We start from the raw sequence: 22,627 nt of genomic DNA, 5'->3' as shown, positions 1-22,627 counted from the left end.
ATTCAGAGAACGAGAATGAGAAGGGTGCAGGTGTGGACAAACAGCAAAAGTCTTCCAGCCTCAGGCACATAGAGCACATGTGCACCTAGAGTTATATACACACAGGGACCATCACTCAAAGAAGAAACATTCATTTAACTTTAAACCCAATGGACTTAAACATATGTTTAAAGTTAAGCATGTGTCTAAAAGTGTTTTGCTAAATTGGGGCCTATCTTGCTTTGAACATGCCCTTAGCAATTTAATTTTTATTTCCTCTGTCCTTTCCTCTCACTTTAGTACCATGTGCAAATTTTATCTTCAGCCTCTTTCTACTGCATATGGTCAAGGAATAAGACTTGTACTTTACACCAATACCTGCAGTGTCCCATTACACTCCTTTCCTAGGCTCAATACTTTGCTATTTATGATTTCCCTTCTGTTTTCTCCTTAAGTCAATTTTCAGTCTTTGTGACTCATATGTAAGACAACTGGAATTAATGTTTTAAATACTGTGTAGTGCTTTGCAGTGCATGTGCCATGAATTCTATGATGGTCGCACAGTCACTACATGCAGGACAAATCATATTGATTCTATGTCCATTTTTTTCCTCCAATGCTTGTTAATTATAAGAGTTTAATGATCACAGCCCTTGTCACAGCTGGTTGCAAATTCAAACAAGTTTTAAATATGTCTATTTTTTTATTTTCTCAAACAACAATACATTTAACATTTGAAAGCCCAAATATAACTGGTTTTTTTCCCTAGGGGATATGTAAACATAGGAGGAAGGTTTAAATTTTGGACTGCCAGCCATAGCTCTCCTTTTAAAAGTACTTTGAAGACACTAAGCTACTCCACAACAACTCTACTACAAAGCAAATAATAGTCTTTGCTAAATCTGACTGCTGGTATCCATCCTGAACTACGCGGCTGTGTGCTGTGGAGATTTGCAAGAAACCTGGGGAAAGGAATATTTCCTCACAGATCTAGAGGGCAACAATTGAGCCACTCAGCATTAGAGCAGCCTCTCCTTGGTAATGCACTCCCCCCGCTTTTGTGGGCAAAGGAAGGAACGGTGGATTCTTTAGATCTTTCACTGTTAGGGCTGCAGATTTGTCACAGCATTTATTTTTTTAATAAAAAAAAAAAATCACAGAGCAGTCATGGTAAGCATAGTAAAAGTCACGTAGCGCCTGCTCTGTGATTTTTGATTATAAAATGCCTTGACAAATGAGGGGGACTACAGCAGCGCCCTTTGCCCTGGCACCGCAACCCTAATGAGGAGGGGACACACTTGTGGGAGAGGGGATATCCCAGTCCTGCCCCACACTCACCTTGGGCATGGGCAGCTCCTGTGTTCCTCTGGGCTGGGCCCAGCTATCTGCTTCAGGTGTTGTGACCTGGCACATGGAGCACAGCACTATTCAGGTTTGGCTGTGCTGCCCCTCTGTCATGAGGCATGGGGGGGAATTTCAGTGAGTGGCACTGCAACCCTGTTTGCCAGGTTGCAATGTTTTCTGGGCCCAGCCCCACAGGAGCTGTTGCTGCAGGGTGAGTACAGGGTGGGCTTGCTCTTCGACACCCTCCTCCCCAGGGCCTGCTCTCTGCATCAGGTCGGGGGGCAACTCATGGAGATCCTTCCTGCTATAAGTCATGGACACACAGAGAAGTCACAGACAAAATGAGCATCTGTGGCTTTTTCTGCACGGTGAGAAACCTGAAGCCCTACTCATTATGTACTGACTTTTCCAAGATGATCTGTATTTCAGCTGAATCAGAATGCCTGTTTTGCTGCATTGCCAAGTCAGGCAATGTTCTGCAGACATGAAAGAGTTAGAGTGAGGGAAAAAAACCCCAGGACATCATGATCCTTTTACATTTTTGTGCACCTTAGAGCCCTTAATACTGAGGAAGTCTTCATAACTTATTCTGGATGGAAGCCTGTCATAAATATAAAGGGAAGGGTAAACCCCTTTGAAATCCCTCCTGGCCAGGGGAAAGCTCCTCTCACCTGTAAAGGGTTAAGAAGCTAAAGGTAACCTCGCTGGCACCTGACCAAAATGAGCAATGAGGAGACAAGATACTTTCAAAAGCTGGGAGGAGGGAGAGAAACAAAGGGTCTGTGTCTGTCTATATGCTGGTCTTTACCGGGGATAGACCAGGAATGGAGTCTTAGAACTTTTAGTAAGTAATCTAGCTAGGTATGTGTTAGATTATGATTTCTTTAAATGGCTGAGAAAAGAATTGTGCTGAATAGAATAACTATTTCTGTCTGTGTATCTTTTTTGTAACTTAAGGTTTTGCCTAGAGGGGTTCTCTATGTTTTTGAATCTAATTACCCTGTAAGATATCTACCATCCTGATTTTACAGGGGGGATTTCTTTATTTCTATTTACTCCTATTTTTTATTAAAAGTCTTCTTGTAAAACACTGAATGCTTTTTCATTGTTCTCAGATCCAAGGGTTTGGGTCTGTGGTCACCTATGCAAATTGGTGAGGCTTTTTATCCAACATTTCCCAGGAAAGGGGGGGTGCAAGTGTTGGGAGGATTGTTCATTGTTCTTAAGATCCAAGGGTCTGGGTCTGTAGTCACCTAGGCAAATTGGTGAGGCTTTTTACCAAACCTTGTCCAGGAAGTGGGGTGCAAGGTTTTGGGAAGTATTTTGGGGGGAAGGACGCGTCCAAACAGCTCTTCCCCAGTAACCAGTATTAGTTTGGTGGTGGTAGCGGCCAGTCCAAGGACAACGGGTGGAATATTTTGTACCTTGGGGAAGTTTTGACCTAAGCTGGTAAAGATAAGCTTAGGAGGTTTTTCATGCAGGTCCCCACATCTGTACCCTAGAGTTCAGAGTGGGGGAGGAACCTTGACAGAGCCCAACATCATTCCCCCATATTACAAATAAATTCACTAAGAGGTTGCACAGGTCACTTTAGTTACAGTTGACAACTGAACTCAGGGCCAAGTATTTCAGAAGTGACTAGTTATTTTGAATTATTTTGTGATGATTGGGCAGACAAATTTACCCTAATGGTAAGCTCAACTATAAAAGGTATGTAAAAGTTCATAAGGTGTCACAATAACTATAGTAACAAATGTTGATACGAAAAGGATGATAGGGAGACAGAAAGATTAAATTAATCTAAACAAAAAGTCTTACTGATATAGTTCAAGGACAATGTTGAAATCATGCTTGGTAAAAACAAGATGTGGAACCGGAAATTTATGAACCAAAATTGATGTGTTGGATGTTAGGCCTAATTGGTAGACAACACAAGGAGGGGATAAGCTATCTCACCCATCAACTCCCTCTTTGGGTCCTTACAGAAAGAGACTGCGGGGAAGAATACAAACAGAAAAACAAATAGAGGCTACCGGAGTAAGCTTCACCATCATGGCTGCCACCACCCACATCATTTCCTGGGATCCCAGGCCTTTGTCATGCTGATCCCGAGAGATGTCCTGGCCAGACCAGGCCCAAGAGAGGGATTCAGATGACATTGTCATCTATCAGATCCATCTGAATCCCAAAAGCCACCTGAGATGGAATGAGGTTGGATTTACAGCAGCAGCAACAGCTCCACCTCATAGAATCACAGCACTGGAAGGGACCTTGAGAGGTCATCTAGTCCAGTCCCCTGCACTCATTGCAGGACTAAGTATTATCTAGACCTTTCCTGACAAGTTTGTCTAATCTGCTCATAAAAATCTCCAATGATGGAGATTCCACAACCTTCCTAGGCAATTTATTCCAGTGCTTAAAGAGTCTGACAGTCAGTAAGTTGTTCCTAATGTGCAGCCTAAACTGCCCTTGCTGCAATTTAAGCCCATTGCTTCTTGTCCTATCCTCAGAGGTTAAAAAGAACATTTTTTCACCCTCCTCCTTTTATGTACTTGGAAACTGTTATCATGTCCCCTCTCAGTTTTCTCTTCTCCAGACTACATAAACCCAATTTTTTCAATCTTTCCTCATAGGTCATGTTTTCTAAACCTTTAATCATTTTTGTTGCTCTTCTCTGCCCTTTCTCCAATTTGTCCACTCCGTTCCTGAAATGTGGCACTCAGAACTGGAGAAAATACTCCAGTTGAGGCCTAATCAGTGTGGAGTAGAGTGGAAGAATTAATTCTTGTGTCTTGCTTACAACACTCCTGCCAATACAGCCCAGAATGATGTTTGCTTTTTTTTGTAACCGTATTTTATCGTTGACTCATATTTAGCTTGTGATCACTGTGACCCACAGATCCCTTTTAGCAGTACTCCTTCCTAGGCAGTCATTTCCAATTTTGTACGTATGTAACTGATTGTTCCCTCTTAAGTGGCGTACTTTTCATTTGTCCTTATTGAATTTCACCCTATTTACTTCAGGCCATTTCTCCAGTTTATCCAGATCATTCTGAATTTTAATCCTATCCTCCAAAGCACTTGCAATCCCTCCCAAATTGGTATCGTCCACAAACTTTATAAGTGAACTCTGTACGCCATTATCTAAAATCACTGAAGAAGATACTAAACAGAGCTGATCCCAGCAGGACCTCACTTGATATGCCCTTCTAGCTTGACTGTGAATCACTGATAACTATATTCTGGGAATGGTTTTCCAACTAGCATGTACCTACTTTATAGTAGCTCCATCTAGGTTGTCATTTCATTAGTTTGTTTACGAGAAGGGCATGTGAGACAGTAACAAAAGCCTTTCTCAAGTCAAGATATATCACATATACCATTCCCCTTCCCACATCCACAAGGCTTGTTACCCTGTCAAAGAAAGCTATTAGGTTGGTTTGACATGATTTGTTCTTGACAAATCTATGCTGACTTACTTATCACCACCTTATTATCTTGAGGTACTTGCAAATTGATTGCTTAATTATTTGCTCCATTATCTTTTTGGATACCGAAGTGAAGCTGACTGGTCTGTATTTCCCAGGTTGCAATGATTTCCCTTTTTACAGATGGGCACTATATTCGCCCTTTTCCAGTGCTCTGGAATCTCTCCCACAAGTTTTCAAAGATAATTGCTAATGGCTCAGATATATCCGCAGCCAGCTCTAAGATATTCTAGGATGTATTTCATCAGGTCCTGGTGACTTGAAGACATCTAACTTGACTAAATAATTTTTAACTTGTTCTTGTACATGGCAGAGGGGCATTGCTGGCACATGATGGCATATATCACATTGGTAGATGTGCAGGTGAATGAGCCTCTGATAATGTGGCTGATGTGATTAGGCCCTATGATGGTGTCCCCTGAATAGATATGTGGACACAGTTGGCAATGGGCTTTGTTGCAAGGATAGGTTCCTGGGTTAGTGTTTTTGTTATGTGGTGTGTGGTTGCTGGTGAGTATTTGCTTCAGGTTTGGGGGCTGTCACAGGACAGGCCCAACAAAGAAAATAACAGAACGCCACTAGCCATCACCTTCAGCTCCCAACTAAAACCTCTCCAGAGCATCATCAAGGATCTACAACCTATCCTGAAGCACGACCCATCACTCTCACAGATCTTGGGAGACAGGCCAGTCCTTGCTTACAGACAGCCCCCCAATCTGAAGCAAATACTCACCAGCAACCACACAACAAAAACACTAACCCAGGAACCTATCCTTGCAACAAAGCCCGTTGCCGACTATGTCCCATGACATCATCATAGGGCCTAATCACATCAGCCACAATATCAGAGGCTCATTCACTTGCACATCTACCAATGTGATATATGCCATCATGTGCCAGCAATGCCCCTCTGCCATGTACATTGGTCAAACTGGACAGTCTCTATGTAAAAGAATAAATGGACACAAATCAGACGTCAGGAATTATAACATTCAAAAACCAGTCGGAGAATACTTCAATCTCTCTGGTCACTCGATTACAGACCTAAAAGTTGCAATTCTTCAACAAAAAACTTCAAAAACAGACTCCAATGAGAGACTGCTGAATTGGAATTAATTTGCAAACTGGTCACCATTACATTAGGCTTCAATAAAGACTGGGAGTGGATGTGTCATTACACAAAGTAAAACTATTTCCACATGTTTATTTCCCCCCTCCCATACTGTTCCTCACACGTTCTTGTCAACTGCTGGAAATGGCCCACCTTGATTATCACTACAAAAGGTTTGTTTGTTTGTTTTTTCCTCTTTCTCTCCTGCTGGCAATAGCTCACCTTACCTGATCACTCTCATTACAGTGTGTATGGTAACACCCATTGTTTCATGTTCTCTGTGTATATAAAAACTCCCCACTGTATTTTCCACTGAATGCATCCGATGAAGTGAGCTGTAGCTCACGAAAGCTTATGCTCAAATAAATTTGTTCGTCTCTAAGGTGTCACAAGTACTCCTTTTCTTTTTGCGGATACAGACTAACATGGCTGCTACTTTGAAACCTGTTAAAATGAAAGCTTTACTTAGTACTTTACATTTCAAATGCTTTCATGTTTTCCCTTCTTTTCTGTATCTTTAATAAAAAGGTTAAAAGGATGTTTGCGCCATGGTACTAAGCAGGCTGAGATCTCTATATACCAAACTCTGAACCCTGTTTAACAATATTTAATGTTGGAAAGGACTAGGTTACGTTAACATTTTTGGGCCCCTGTAAATGAAGCGCCCTTACCCTGGGGTTCTGCCCACCGCAGTGCCCCACAATCTTGGTCTCCCCTCTCAGGGGAACCCCCAACACTCTAAACCAGGGGTGGACAAACTTTTTGGCCTGAGGGCTGCATCAGGTTTTGGAAATTGTATGGATGGCCAGTTTGGGGAGGCTGTGCCTCCCCAAACAGCCAGGAATGACCCGACCCCACCCCATATCCTCCCCCGGATTCTCGCCTCCTGACGCGCCCCCCCCCCCCGGACTTCTGCCCCATCCAATCCACCGGTTCCCTGACGGCCCCCCCAGGATCCCTACCCCATCCACCCCACTCTCTGTCCCCTGACCGCCCCCAGAACCCCCACCCCTGACTGCCCCCCCACCCCATCCAACCATTCCTCTCATTCCTGACTGCCCCCCCTCCCGGGACCCCTGCCCTCATCCAACCACCCCTTCTCCCTGACTGCCCCCTGCCACCCGGAACCCCTGCCCCTGACTGTCCCCTGCTGCCCCATCCAACCCCCCCTCCTTCCTGATTGCCTCCCCCTGGACCCCTACCCCCATTCAACCCCCGTTATCCCCTCTGACCACCTCAACCCCTGTCCACGCTCCCCCCCCCCCCGAAACTCCCCTGCCCTTTATCCAACACCCCCGCTCCCTGCCGCCTTACCGCTCTGCCTGGAGCCAGCCACACACAGCGCAGCTCAGAGCACCGGGTCAGGCTGGGCTCTGCACCTGCACTGCCCCAGGAGCTCACCACCCCGAGCACAGCGCTGGCAGCATGGCAATGTGAGGCTGTGGGGGAGGGGAGAACAGCAGGGGTGGGGCCAGGGACTCGACTCCCAGGCCAGGAGCTCAGGGGCTGAGCAGGAGGGTCCCGTGGGCCATAGTTTGCCCATCTCTGCTCTAAACCCACCTTGCCTCAGTGGCTACTGCCAGTCATCATCTAGCCCCCGCTCACTGGGACAGACTGCAGTCTGTAAAGGCCACTCATCATTAGCAAGGAGATTAGGACCTGCTGTCTTTGCCTATCCTCAGGCTGCCCCTCTGCAGCCCCAGTACCTTTGCAGGCCTTCACTAAGGCCTGCAACCTGGAGGTTTACCAGGCTGGAGCTTCCCAGCTCCCTTTGCCCTTCCCCAGCACTGCTCCGGCTCTAGGTACTTTGCTCCCAGGCAGCTAGCCCTTCCCACTCTAGGGCTAGAGTGAGACTCTTCTTCTGCTCCTGGCTCACAGCCCTCTTATAAAAGCCAGCTGGGCCCTGATTGAGCTGGTCACAGCTGTGGTCAGCTACGCACTCAGCTTCCCCCAGCTGTTCTCCCCAGGGCTGTTTTTACCCCTTCAGGGCTGGAGCGGGGTGACCACCCCGGTACAGCCCCGAAATCCAATTAATACAATGCCTTAATTTTTGGTTGGTCAATTTGAGATAGTTTTAAAGGGACTAATTTTCAGAAAGCATTCAGCTTCCAGATTCTGAAAATCGGACCTCTCTGAAATGTCTCAAGTTGAGCACCCAAAAATTATAGTACCCAAAATTACTATTACTTTTCAAAATCTTGAACCAGGTCACTAATATAGCAGCTCTAGCTCTTACCTACTCAGGCACACTGCCTTTCCAAGTGAAGGTGCAAAATCTATGTGCTTTGCTATCCTGTCTCTAACCAACCACTGCTTTAACCACACCACCACACTTCCCTCAGAACCAGGAACAGAACTTAGTATTTATGCTCTGTAACATTCTGCTGCTATATAGCAAATAGGTCTATAGCCAACTGGGAAAGCATGTGTGAAGTCCCCCCCCCCCGAGTTCATATAGACAATAACAGTTATTCCTTGAGCTCAAATGGTCAACATCAAGCTGACACACTGTAGGTTTGGATATTAAGCCCTTCTGATCACCCACTTGGGGTGGGTCCTCATTGTTATGCATGATATATAATTTGTTTTTCCAGTTTGCTGATTTTAAAAACTGGTTTAATTCATACACTAAAAAAACCTTTAAAACTCAAGGTTTACAACCACCATATTCTATTTATTATGGCATGGTGAACAAGCAAACACAGGTGTTCTGCATTTTGGTCATCACATATTTTGATTACTTATGTTATACATTGGTAGGTTGAAAGATGGGAGGTATGGAATGATGTGCTTTGGAGTTACTGCCCCCACTCTCATCACACAGCCATCTTACATATTTGGTTACAGGAATACAACTTAGAATCATAGAACTGGAATGGACCTCAAAAGGTCATCTAGTCCAGTCCCCTGCACTCAAGGCAGAACTAAATATTATCTAGACCAGTGGTTCTCAAAGTCGGTCTGCCGCTTATTCAGGGAAAGCCCCTGGCGTGCCGGACCGGTTTGTTTACTTGCCGCATCTGCAGGTTCGGCCGATCGCGGCTCCCACTGGCCGTGGTTTGCCGCTCCAGGCCAATGGGGGCTGCGGGAAGCGGCGCGGGCCAAGGGACGTGCTGGCCGCCCTTCTCGCAGCCCCCATTGGCCTGGAGCGGCAAACCGCAGACAGCAGAAACTGCGATCGGCCAAACCTGCATACGCTGCAGGTAAACAAACTGGTCCGGCGCACCAAGGGCTTTCCTTGAACAAGTGGCGGATCGGCTTTGAGAACCACTGATCTAGACCATCCCTGACAGGTGTTTGTCCAACCTGCTCTTAAAAATCCCCAATGATGGAGATTCCACAACCTCCCTAGGCAATTTATTCCAGTGCTTAACCACTCTGACAGGAAGTTTTTCCTATGTCTAACCTAAACCGCCCTTGCTGCAAGTTAAGCCAATTTCTTCTTGTCCTATCCTCAGAGGTTAAGCAGAACATTTTTTCTCCCTCTTCCTTGTAACAACCTTTTCTGTACTTGAAAACTGTTATGTCCCCTCTCAGTCTTCTCTTCTCCAGACTAAACAAACCCAATTTTTTCAATCTTCCCTCTTGAGGTCATGTTTTCTAGACCTTTAATCATTTTTGTTGCTCTTCTCTGCACTTTCTCCATTTTTTCCACATCTTTTTCCTGAAATGTGGCACCCAGAAGTGGACACAATATTCCAGTTGAGGCCTAATTAGCACGGAATAGAGCGGAAGAATTACTTTTCGTGTCTTGCTTACAATACTCCTGCTAATACACCCCAGAATGATATTTGCTTTTTTTGCAACAGCGTTAAACTGTAGACTCTTATTTAGCTTGTGATCCACTACGACCCCCAGGTCCCTTTCTGCATTGCTTCTTCCGAAGCAGTCATTTCCCATTTTGTATGCATGCAACTGATTGTTCCTTCCTAAGTGGAGTACTTTGCATTTGTCCTTATTGAATTTCACCCTATTTACTTCAGACCATTTCTCCAGTTTGTCCAGATCATTTTGAATTTTAATCCTATCCTCCAAAGCACTTGAACCCCTCCGAGCTTCGTATCATCCGCAAACTTTATAAGTGTACTCTATGCCATTATTTAGATCACTGCTGAAGATATTGAAAAGAACCGGATCCAGAACCGATCCTTCCGGGACCCCACTCATTATGCCCTTCCAGCATGACTGTGAACCACTGATAACTACTCTCTGGGAACAGTTTTCCAACCAATTATGCAACCACCTTACAGTAGTTCCATCTAGGTTGCATTTCCCTAATTTGTTTATGACAAGATCATGTGAGACAGTATCCAAAGCCTTACTAAAGTTAAGATATACCACATCTACTGATTCCCCCCATCTACAAGGCTTGTTACCCTGTCAAAGAAAGCTATCAGGCTGGTTTGACATGATTCGTTCTTGACAAATCCATGCTGACTGTTGTTTATCACCTTATTATCTTCTAGGTGTTTGCGAACTGATTGCTTACTTATTTGCTCCATTATCTTTCTGGGTGCAGAAGTGAAGCTGACTGGTCTGTAATTCCTCGGGTTGTCCTTATTTCCCTTTTTATAGATGGGCACTATATTTGCCCTTTTCCAGTCTTCTGGATTGTCTCCCATCTTCCATGACTTTTCAAAGATAATTGCTAATGGCTCAGATATCTCCTCAGTCAGCTCTTTGAGTATTCTAGGATGCATTTCATCAGGCCCTGGTGATTTGAAGACATCTAACTTGTCTTATATCAGAGGGGTAGCTGTGTTAGTCTGGGTCTGTAAAAGCGGCAGAGTCCTCTGGCACCTTATAGGCTAACAGACGTATTGGAGCATAAGCTTTCGTGGGTGAACATCCACTTTGTCAGATGCATGTAGTGGAAATTTCCAGAGGCAGGTATAAATATGCAAGCAAGAATCAGGCTAGGGATAACGAGGTTAGTTCAATCAGGAAGGATGAGGCCCTCTTCTAGCAGTTGAGGTGTGAACACCAAGGGAGGAGAAACTGCTTTTGCAATTGGCTAGCCAGTCACAGTCTTTGTTTAATCCTGAGCTGATAGTATCAAATTTGAAAATGAATTGAAGCTCAGCAGTTTCTCTTTGAAGTCTGGTCCTGAAGTTTTTTTGCTGCAGGATGGCTACCTTTAAATCTACTATTGTGTGTCCAGGGAGGTTGAAGTGTTCTCCTACAGGTTTTTTTATATTGCCATTCCTAATATCTCATTTGTGTCCATTTATCCTTTTATGTAGGGACTGTTCAGTTTGGCCGAAGTACATAGCAGAGGGGCATTGCTAGCACATGATGGCATAGATTACATTGGTGGACGTGCAGGTGAATGAACCAGTGATGGTGTGGCTGATCTGGTTAGGTCCTGTGATGGTGTCGCTAGTGTAGATATGTGGGAAGAGCTGGCATCGAGGTTTGTTGCATGGATTGGTTCCTGAGTTAGAGTTACTATGGTGCGGTGTGTAGTTGCTGGTGAGAATATGCTTCAGGTTGGCAGGTTGCCTGTGGGCGAGAACTGGCCTGCCTTCCAAGGCCTGTGAAAGTGAGGGATCGTTGTCCAGGATGCGTTGTAGATCACTGATGATGCATTGGAGAGGTTTTAGCTGAGGACTGTATGCGATAGCCAGTGGAGTTCTGTTGGTTTCTTTCTTGGGCTTGTCTTGCAGCAGGAGGCTTCTGGGTACGTCTGGCTCTGTTGATCTGTTTCCTTATTTCCTTCTGTGGGTATTGTAGTTTTGACAATGCTTGGTGAAGATCTTGTAGGTGTTGGTCTCTGTCTGAGAGGTTGAAGCAAATGCAGTTGTACCTCAGCACTTGGCTGTAGACAATGTATCGTGTGGTGTGTCCGGGATGGAAGCTGGAGGCATGAAGGTAGGCATAGCGGTCGGTGTGTTTTCCGTATAGGGTGGTGTTAACGTGACCATCACCAATGTAATCTACACCATCATGTGCCAGCAATGCCCCTCTGTGCTCCAATACATCTGTTAGTCTATAAGGTGCCACAGGACTCTTTGTAACTTGTCTAAGTAATTTTTGACTTGTTTGTTCCCTATTTTAGATTCTGATCCTACCACATTTTCACTGGCATTCACCATGTTAGATGTCCAATCACCATCAATCTTCTTGGTGAAAACCGAAACAGAAGTCATTAAGCATCTCTGCCATTTCCACTTTTTCTGTTATTGTCTTTCCCCCCTCATTGAGTAATGGGCCTACTCCATCCTTGGTCTTCCTCTTGCTTCTAATGTATTTGTAGTATGTTTTCTTGTTTCCTTTTATGTCCCTAGCTAGTTTGATCTCATTTTGTGCCTTGGCTTTTCTAAATTTGTCCCTACACACTTGTGTTACTTGTTTATATTCATCCTTTGTAATTTGACCGAGTTTCCACTTTTTGTAGGACACTTTTTTGAGTTTTAGATCATTGAAGATCTCTTGGTTAAGCCAGGGTGGTCTCGTGCCCTACTTTCCTATGCAGTGGGATAGTTTGCTCTTGTGCCCTTAATAATGTCTCTTTGAAAAACTGCCAACTGTCTTCATTTGTTTTTCCCCTCAGACTTGATTCCCATGGGATTTTACCTACCATCTCCCTGAGTTTGCTAAAGTCTGCCTTCTTGAAATCCATTGTCTTTATTGTGCTGTTCTCCCTCCTACCATTGCTTAGAATCATGAACTCTACCATTTCACGATCCCTTTCACCCAAGTTGCCTTCTACTTTCAAATTCTCAACCAGTTCCTCCCTATTTGTCAAATCAAGTCTAGAACAGCCTCCCCCCTAGTAGCTTTCTCCACCGTCTGAAATAAAAAATTGTCTCCAATACATTCCAAGAACTTGCTGGATAATCTGTGCCCTGCTGTGTTATTTTCCCAACAGATGTCTGTGTAGTTGAAGTCCCCCATCACTACCAAGTCCAGTGATTTGGATGATTTTGTTAGTTGTTTAAAAAAAGCCTCATCCACCTTGACAGTGTGTGTTCCAAGGCTGCATGAGTTCCCCAAATCCTGCCCTTCTTGGCAGTAAAACCACATCAGCCCCAACATGTCTGGGACCTCTGCATTTGTGGAAGTTAGTCAGTAGGACATACCCACAAAATGTTGAAGCTAAATATCATGTCAGTTTAACAAACTTCAGCTTACCATTTGAAAAGAACCATAAATGTAGGGCAGTCAGACCTGCGCTGTGAGTTATAATACAAAATGTACAATTAGTGGTTCTTGCTGTATGTGATTACTACTTCAAAAATAATTTAGATAAACTACTTTCATCTTATATACCACAAAAGGTCAATTTCTACTCTTGCTTATTCTGCATTCTTGAAAGTACACAATCACTTGTGAAAATTAAAGGGAAGATTAATTTAAAATACTGAATGATTTTAATCTCCTTCACTCGTATCAGACTGCTTTATAACAGGATGGAAAATAAGAAAGTGCATTCAAACTATGGACAAGTTGTCCTCTTCTTACCATGATCTGGGGGGAAAACTGAAACAGTACCGGTCTGTACTAGATAAGTGCTGGCAGTATAGTCCTCATCTGTATCAGAGTCCTGAACTGGCTGGATGGCATTAGTACTTAGCAACCACCTCTGGTTGTCATGGCGATTGGGTGATGGAGGAAGGGAATGTAAATGTTCAATGACGGATGGACTAGATGAAGAGGATGGCATGGGAGGACCTATGGAAAAATAAAAATAAAATGTTTTAAAATATGGGTCAGGATGTCACATAAGAGATAAATAAAGTCCTTTCTACATCCTTGAAAGGAAAGCCATTTATTAAAATAATAAAAATGGGGTGGGCAAAAAAGATATTACTGGAGCATGCAATACAAATGGTTTTAAAAGCTTAAAATGTCACAATGTAAGGGTCTGATCTTGTGGTCACCCACTACTGCAGGGAGTAGTAACACAAGGAATCCCCTTGATTATGCTGAGTAGTAGATGAGAGGAGGCTCAGGTCCCAAGTAACTATGTATAAAAAAGTTTGGTTTTCCAGCACTTGCAAAAGAAATTATTTTCTACTCTTTTGGTTTTCCAGCACTTGCAAAAGAAATTATTTTCTACTCTTTTAATCTGACTTTTGGTTTATAGGGGCACTGTAACGGCCAGAGGGCCTAAAAAGTAAAATTAATGGTTCTGTTTTGGCTTGAGGAAATGAATATTTATGTCACGCAAGCACACATATATTGCACCATCCCTCCATTCTGCACGTCTGCTCTGCTTCTGTAAGTGGGCAGGCAGAATGAAAGCATTCAGAAATCAGGAGTCTTGTACATTTCAGAGCAAAATTCCTGTGTATGAAAAGCCCCACCCGCTCATTTTAATAGAAAAGACAGGCGTGAGTGGAGAGACAGCCTGAAGTGTTATGCTTGAGATCACAGACATGCAGAAATCCAGAACTGTGGGTTTGTAATATATGAATTGCCACTGATGAGGAGCTAGGATTTTAGCAATGTAAGGGGGAGGGATTACAGTTTATTTCAAAACACAAATGTCAATTAAAAGGAAAACAAACATTAACTTTTAAAATCAGTGAAATGTTGGGCCTATCAAACTTCGTATCCATCTAAACAAGAGATTAACATTAAGTTGCTTTAAAACATGGAATCAGAGAAATGTAGGGCTGGAAGGGATCTCAAGAGGTATCAAGTCAAGTCCCCTGCACTGAGGCAAGACCTCGACCATCCCTGACAGTTGTTTGTCCAGTCTGTTCTAAAAAGCCTCCAATAATGGGGATTCCACAACCACCCTGGGAAGCCTATTTCAGATCTTAAATATGTTAGAATTTCCCCCCCCAACACCTAACCTAAATCTCCCTTTCTGTAGATTAAGTCAATTTCTTCTTGTTCTACCTTCAGTGAACATGGAGAACAATTGATCATTGTCCTCTTTATAACACCCCTTAACATATTTGAAGACTGTTATGTCCCCCACTCAGTCTACTTTTCTCAAGACCAAATATGCCCAGTTTTTTTAACCTTTCCTCTTACATGAGATTTTCTAAACCTTTTATCATTTTTGTTGCTCTCTTCTGGATTCTCTCCAATTTATCCACATCTTTCCTAAGATGTGGCACCCAGAATTGGACACTGCACTCCAGCTGAGGCCTCACCAGTGCAGACTCTAGAGGGACAATTACTTCCCACGGCTTACATTCAACACTCTTGTGAATACACCCCAGAATTATATTAGCCTCTTTTGCAACTGTATCACATTGATGACCCATACTGAATTTGTGATCCACTATAACCCCATATCCTTTTCAGAAGTACTCCCACCTAGCCAGTTATTCCCTATTTTGTAGTTGTGCACTTGATTTTTACTTCATAAATGCTGTATTTTGCACTTATCTTCATTGAATTTTCATCTTGCTAAATTCAGACCAGTTCTCCAATTTGTGAAGATTGTTTTGAATTCTTATCCTGTCATCCAAAATGCTTGCAATACCTTCCAGTTTAGTATCATCTGCAAATTCTATAAGCATATTTTGCATTCCATTATCCAAGTCATTAATGCATGACATTGTTGACTCATATTCAGTTAGCAAAATATTGACTAGTACTGGACCCAGGACTGAGCCCCATGGGACCCTACTAGATACACCCTCCAAATTTCACGTCGAACCATTGATAACTACTCTTTGAGAACCAGTTGTGCACCCATCTTACAGAAATTTCATTTAAACCACATCGCCCTAGTTTGGTTATGAGAATGTTATGTGGAACTGTATGAAAAGCCTTACTAAAAATCAAGATATATCACTTTGCTTTGCCCCCTTTTCTGTTAGACCAGTAACCCTATTAAAGAACATATATACACTTATTCCACAGCTGTTGCATACATGATGAAAAATATTTCCTATTTTAACCATAAAATTAAACACATCCAGATAAGGACTAGAGAATGATATTGATATATTTGGTACTTAAAAATCTACAGCTGGTAAATGGTTACTTACCTTACAATAACTGTGGGTCTTTGAGATGTAGTAGTCATGTGGATGCCAGTGTAGCTATATATGTGCCTTATGCATGGAGTTTTTTAAACTACAACGTCTGTCGGTGTTTCACATGCACCCTGTGCCTCTTTGTGTTCCCATGTAAGGGCATAAAGGAAGGAGCAGCCCTCCCTCTCCCTCCCAAGTTCTCTCGCAATTCAAAGACTGTGGTAGCTGAGAACTCTGAAGAGCAGGAAGAGAAGGTGGGTGGAGGGATCCATACTGACATCATCTCGAAGATCACTGTTGTTATAGATTAAGTAACCATTCTTTCTTCTTTGAATATATATTGAGATGGATCCCACTGGAAAGCAGTGCCCCCTGAAGACAGTGGGAATGAGGAGTTTCAGCTGTATCATATGAACACGGATTTCTCTCCCGAACTTGGCATCTGATCTAGCAACTAAGTCCAAGGCCTAGTGTTTGGCAAAGGTCAATGGATTACTCCACATTGCTGATTTCTGATAGTGGCACATTTCTGAAGTAGCTGCACTATGTAGCCTGTGCTTAGGTGGAGTGAGCCTTGATGTTTGGAGGCAGAAGTACACCAAGCACCTGGTAACATTACATGATCAATTTCAATATTCTTGGTGAAGAGATGGCTTGACTTTTACAATGCCCAATTACAACTAATAATAGAAGCGCGACAGTGTGATCCTGTCAATATAATAAAGCAAACTCCTGGGTACATCCAATGTGTGTAACTTCTTTTCTTTCGGTGCAGAGCGTGGCTTCAGGAAAAAGACAGGTGGTTGACTGTGTTTTGATACACATCTGAGATCAGCTTAGGAATGAACTTCTAGTGAGGTCGCATATTAAGAACATCTTCCATTAGGTACAGCCTTCTGGTAGATGTTTTCCTGCTCTGTACAGTATTTCCTGAACTTGTAAGGAGAAGTCTCTGTCTAGTCTGCATGGAGTATCTGGCCCTGAAACTGAAATCAGATCCAGATGGTCTGGAAGCTGGTTTGAGAGCTGAAAGGACAGCTGCAGGAAGTCTGTCATCCAAAACTGTCTTGGTCAATAGGAAGCTATTAAAATGATTAGCTTTGCTCTTTCAATCTTGGCGATTACCCTGGGGATCAGGGTAATCAGTGGAAAGGCGCAGAGCAGCCTCTGTTCCATTGCAGAAGGAAGGCATCTGACAATGATTCTAAACTAAGGCCTCCTCTGGAGCCAAAATTCTGACATTTGGCGTTGTTCTTGAGATCAAAGAAGTCTAATATGGGGGATCTGCAGTGACAGAATACCAGTCCTATGCCAAACCTGTGTAAGGACCTTTCATGAAGGGTCACAGTTTCCCTGGTCAGGAAGTTTGCTAGACTGTTGCTAACTCCCAAGGGAGGAAGGACCATTGGGGTCGCTACATTCCAAGTCCCGAATTTTATGGCGTCCAGGCAGAGGGGCGAAGAGCTGGAGCTCTTTTGTTTATGTAGTGCATGGCTGCTGTATTATCTGTGAGTTCTGAAGGAGAGGCAGAAATGCCCTTTGGCTTCCCTCATTAATGGGGAGAGCAACCCCAGCTGGGACTGATGCAGTCAAAATGTCAAAGAGTTTCTGGGATTTCTCTTGTATTACTACTTATTTGATATCTAGGTCTCTGTGATACAAGATAGGAAAATCTGAAAGGTCTTAAAATCATCACTTGTGGGGACAGGGGCTAGTGTAACTGCCTCATCAGGCAAAAATGACAATTCTTTCAGTGGACACTGGGGATATTGTTGTCCATCTGCTACCCCCAGCTCCTGGGTGTTCACGGGCAGCCTGATCTCCTCCTCTTCCTGGACATACTTGAGGGCGATCCACTGCAAGATACTCATGATGACAGCCCCCAGTATGGCCAAGGTAGCATGCCATATGGGCACTGGCTCAGTCGCCAGTGATTGACCAAAAGCACTATAGGTTTCCTTGACACTGGTGCCATGTGATAACGATCTCTGGTGTCACCCCTACGGTACTACAAGAAGGCAGAAGACAGCCACCCCTGCTTAATGCTAGAGGGAAAGCATAATATGGTGATGGTGAAGAAGGGTAAGACTTTTCGAACAGCGATGCCATGGAGCAATGCCTCTGCTCAAGTCCTGGTGCCAGGTGCTGCTCCAATACCAACAATGTCCCTGGAGGGGAACTCGATAATTCTATCAGGGCATACCTTGGGCTTCTAATCGGTGTGGTTGTCAGTACTGGTGTCTTCGTCTGTGCCAGTGACAGTTTACTATGCATCATTTCTGATTGAGTGGCAGACTTGGATGCCTTGCCCTAGGACGAATGAAGCTTCTTCTCCTCCTTACAGAGCCATATCTCCTGATGCCTGAAGGCAAACTTGGGCTCCAATTGGCTGTCCTTCAGTCCCACCTTTACGTCAGGGTGCCAGTGCAGGCTATAACAATGACATTGTTGGCATTGGGGGAGAGGACACTGAGCTCAATGCCAATGTTGGGGCTGTTGGCGTCAATACTGTTGTAGAGACGTCTGGTGCTAAAGCCAGAGGCAGTTGCCCTCAATGTAGCCTGTGCCAATTTTGATAGTATCTTCTTTCCTGCCTTTTGCTGGGTTGTGTGATGTGGTTAAGAGTGTGTTCATGGATGAAGACCCTTTTGACCGTTCTTTGGAAGTATTAACTTCCTCTGGGTCTGAAGTCCTACACATAAATTGCCTTAATACAGTGGTTCTCAACCAGGGGCCTGGGGCCATCCTAGGGGGCCTCGAGCAGGTTTTATGGGGGCCTCCAAGCAGGGCCAGCATTAGACTCACTGGGGACCAGGGGAGAAAGCCGAAGCCCCACCACATGGGGCTGAAGCCCAGGTCCCTGAGCCCCACCACCCGGGGCTGAAGCTGAAGCCTGAGCAATGTAGCTTCTGGGGGACCCCTGTGGCATGGGGTCCCAGGCAATTGTCCTGCTTGCTACCCCCTAATGCCACCCCTGGCTTTTATATGCACAAAACCAGTTATTGCGGCACACATGGGCCGCAGAGTTTTTGTAGCATGTTGGGGGGAAAGAGAAAGGTTGAGAACCTCTGCTCTAATAGATGCACTTGCAGTCACACATTTCTAGAATTATGACTTCCTGAGCAGAAGGATTTACATGTCAAACGTCAAAGAATAGGCTTTGACTATGCCCATCGACCAGACCAATGAGTTTGCCGCAGATCGAGCAGGATTTAAATCCAGAGTGTTTGAAGCCCGTCATGTTGGTCAGTGCAAGGCACTTTACCCTGCTATGTCGGTGCACGTCTCTCTTCCTCCATCCTTTTCCTCTGGTGGGCTACAGGAATGAAGGTGGAGGGAAAGTGACCACATTTGGGGAGAAGAGAAGGAGATTCTTCACTGAAAAGGTAAATTTTAAATTTTAAGAAAAAATAGCACTGCCATGGTCAGGAAGACTGAACTAGGAGGGTCACAGCCAATTCCCCCTTTAGGCAGCACAAGGAAGCACAAGGTGCATGCATGGACCCAATATACACTGATATTTAAAAAAAATCTGATCTCATGCCCGTAAAATGCATGCCTATCTACAGTGGGATTTACACTGACACACAGTCGAAGAACAAATCGAATCAATTTTGCAAACTCTACTGTGGTCTAGAAAAGAAGCATACTGCTAATATTCTACATGAAATGAGATACTGAAAAGCTTTTGAATAAAATGTTATCCTACCTGTAGATGGAGCACTTTGTCTGGAAACCAAGTAGCTGTATCACATGTATTATTTAAATTAGAAAATTAGCTTCACCTGCACTGTTATCATATACAAGATGAAAACGCAGTATTAAAATAACAGGGAAAAATTAGGAAGAATATTTTTCATCCTCAAATTATTTAATCTAATGGCACTCAGCAGTACAATTACACTGGGTAAATGCACTAGCTCTTCATGTTACATTTTAGATTAATAATATATTGTCAATATCTTGAATTACCTCCTCTTCCTGTTCCCATTTTACATGTTCTTACCATTGTATTGCTTTTTTCACTCCTTTGTTTTTGCTTCCAGACTGAATATAGCAGGTCCCACGATATATCAGATTTCTCAAATTTAGTTTTAACGAGACGCTAAGATCTAATTGGGCAGTTTCCATGGAAGTAAAACTGCTCTATTCTACCCACAAAACTGTTTGCTTAGCTTTTCCACATGTCATATTTCCCTTTCTGGCTTAACTCTCTCGTGGGAAGCACAATACATTACTATGTAAGGAACTGAATTTGAGATTAGAATTTGGCCCAAGGGACAATGAACACCTTCTACTGATATAGTAACTCCATGTCCAGCTCAGAATGGTCAGGCAAACACAGAGTTATTAGCTGGAGAAGTAATGCAGGGGAAGAATGGAAATTTTCAGGGCTTTAAGAGGGAATCACAGGAGGAGTAGGGAACAAAGCATGGACATGAGCTGAAGAGCTATTAAGCCAGTAGTGTCATCAGATTTTCTTGCAATGCATTTATGGCTGACTTTCTGGTAACCTGTGCTGCGTCTCATTTTTTGAGAGTGTTCTTATAATGTTATTTAGCATGTATAAAAACAGATTTAAGAACCATTATATTTTACTGATTAAATAATTACAGGAACACCTAAACAGCTATTTCAAAGATGGGGGGATGGTGAGGAAGAGAGCTATAAAAACTTTATATGTTGGAATATTTCAGGCTGACTTTGAACATCTCACACTGCAGACTAGCCCAACCCCAATATGTTGGAGGTGTACACCACCTTCGGAGCAAATGAACATATCAGTCACAGATACGGAATGAAACGTATGCATGCACAGTAGGTTTTCATGATGCTCTTGCTTTCCCTCTCTTAGTGTAATTCTTTAGCTTTATATACAACACAGTCTTGATTATGTAAACCTTAATTATCCAAAACACTCTTACCTGAAAAAAGGGTTATGTCCATCAAGTACACTGAAAATTTCCTCAATTATTCAAATGTATTCAATAGTGCTGCGACTATGCTATACTAACCCCCAATGTTCACATGGCTAGGTCAATGGAAGAATGTTTCTGTCAACCTAGCTACTGCCACTTGGGGAGGTGAATTGTCTGTTGTAATGGGAAAAAACCCTTTGAGTGCTGTAGGAAGTGTCTACATTACGGCGCTGTAGTGGCATAGCTACAGCACCCATAGAGCCTTATTCAGGCAACAAAGAAGAAACACAGATTCATTGAGATAAACAGCAGGAAAAATCCCCCTGCAAAACCCCAAACAATTATTTTTGTCCAACTGTTCCTACCAAGTACTGCCAGCAAATTAATCAAGACTTTTGTGCTAATAAGGAAATAGTATCTTTTCCCCACCTTACCTCTCCCAGTCACACCTTTCAGTGGGTTATTGACCAGCCTCTGGAAAGTCTGATGACATTCCTATAGAAGATTTCCCAGCAGCTAATAAAACTACTATTTAGTACTTGAACTTTCCTACTAAACAGGGATCAAACATTCACATAATCAAACTAGGATAAGTATTAAGCAATTTTTGCACAGACCTCTGTATAGGGACTAATATTCTTTAATATTAATGAATAACCTGGAAGATGTAATTACATAATTTGTTAATATCATCATATTTTGAGGTATATAACTTTCAAAGGCTCCTAAATTACTTAGATACTTTTGAACATTTTACCCTAAGCAAAACTACAGAAAAATCTGCAGCGTTTGGAAAACTGAGCTAAGTCCAGTGGGGAGTGATTCAATATAGCAGAAAGAAAATAAAGTTGGAACGGAAATAATACTAGCTCCTTCCCACTTCCAACCAAGAAAGAAATAAAACCCAGAACAAAAGCTGACTAGATGAAGAGCATTAATGCAGAAATATACCTGCAGGTGATAATGGATAAATTAAACACACATGCAGAATGTACTTCTGTTGCAAAAAATAGTGCTGTGTTCAGTTTTGGGCCACACAACAGAGAACGGACTTTGGTAAACTGAAGAGACTGCAAAGGTATGCAAAAATCTGCAGTCCTAATTAATGATAAGTAATCGAAGTGGCAGTAGAGGCCATGTCCCAGATGGAAAAGGTGAAAGAAATTAATAGGATAAGAGCAACTTATAAAAGAGGTGGCAAAGGGAAGACAGTGTAATTGTCTATAATCATTTGACATGTAGTAATGGAAAGGATAAGGAAGTACTAGGCTTTATGAAAAAGCAGTGACTGTGGGTAACACTTTCAAAAGCATCCACTTAATTTAGGAGCCCAAGTCCCATTTTCAAAAGTGGTTTAGGCACTAAGGATCCTAATTCTCATTGGCTTTCAATAAGATATAGGCTCCGAAATGCCTACGTCACTTTTGAAAGTGGGACTCAGGCTCCTAAGTCATTAGCTTTTCAAAATTTTGCCCCACAACTTAAATTAAATACAGGCTGCATATGGTATAGGGGGAAAATCCTGAAATTATCACTCTCACAATAGAACCACCACTAGGACAGGTGTGGCCCACACCAGACCCTACACATGCAGCACTAGCACCTTGCAAGGAGCCGAGGGTCAAAACTATCTCATATAAAATGAATCAGAATTGAGTTACTTTCATATTTAACATGAAGACTCCATATCCCAGACCTACAATGCTCCGTCTTGAACCAAATCACCAGGCGACAGTGAAGCTTCCATGGGCTACCCCAACATAGAGAATCAACGAGGCTGTTAAAAGTTTATTGATAAAAGAAATGTATTACAACAAAGAAAAACACTGATTCCAAGGAATT

General features: G+C 43.2%; 1 protein-coding gene across 33 annotated transcripts in view; it reads right to left on the bottom strand.

Annotated features, from left to right (window-relative positions):
* TENM3 (teneurin transmembrane protein 3) overlaps nt 1-22,627 on the bottom strand; it is a 2,195,833-nt gene that overhangs the window by 253,905 nt on the left and 1,919,301 nt on the right. For 21 of the 33 annotated variants that reach the window (XM_073341694.1, XM_073341703.1, XM_073341702.1 and 18 more), the window contains one exon: nt 13,387-13,596. The exons of the other annotated variants lie outside the window; for them this stretch is intronic. In XM_073341694.1, coding sequence (XP_073197795.1) covers nt 13,387-13,596 — 210 coding nt within the window. The remainder of the gene's footprint in view (nt 1-13,386; nt 13,597-22,627) is intronic. 33 annotated transcript variants of the gene reach the window in all.

This window comes from Lepidochelys kempii, chromosome 4, assembly GCF_965140265.1.
Source record: "Lepidochelys kempii isolate rLepKem1 chromosome 4, rLepKem1.hap2, whole genome shotgun sequence".
NCBI lineage: Eukaryota > Metazoa > Chordata > Testudines > Cheloniidae > Lepidochelys > Lepidochelys kempii.
Note: the sequence above shows the minus strand (reverse complement) of the source record. Positions and strands in the feature narration are given on the sequence as shown.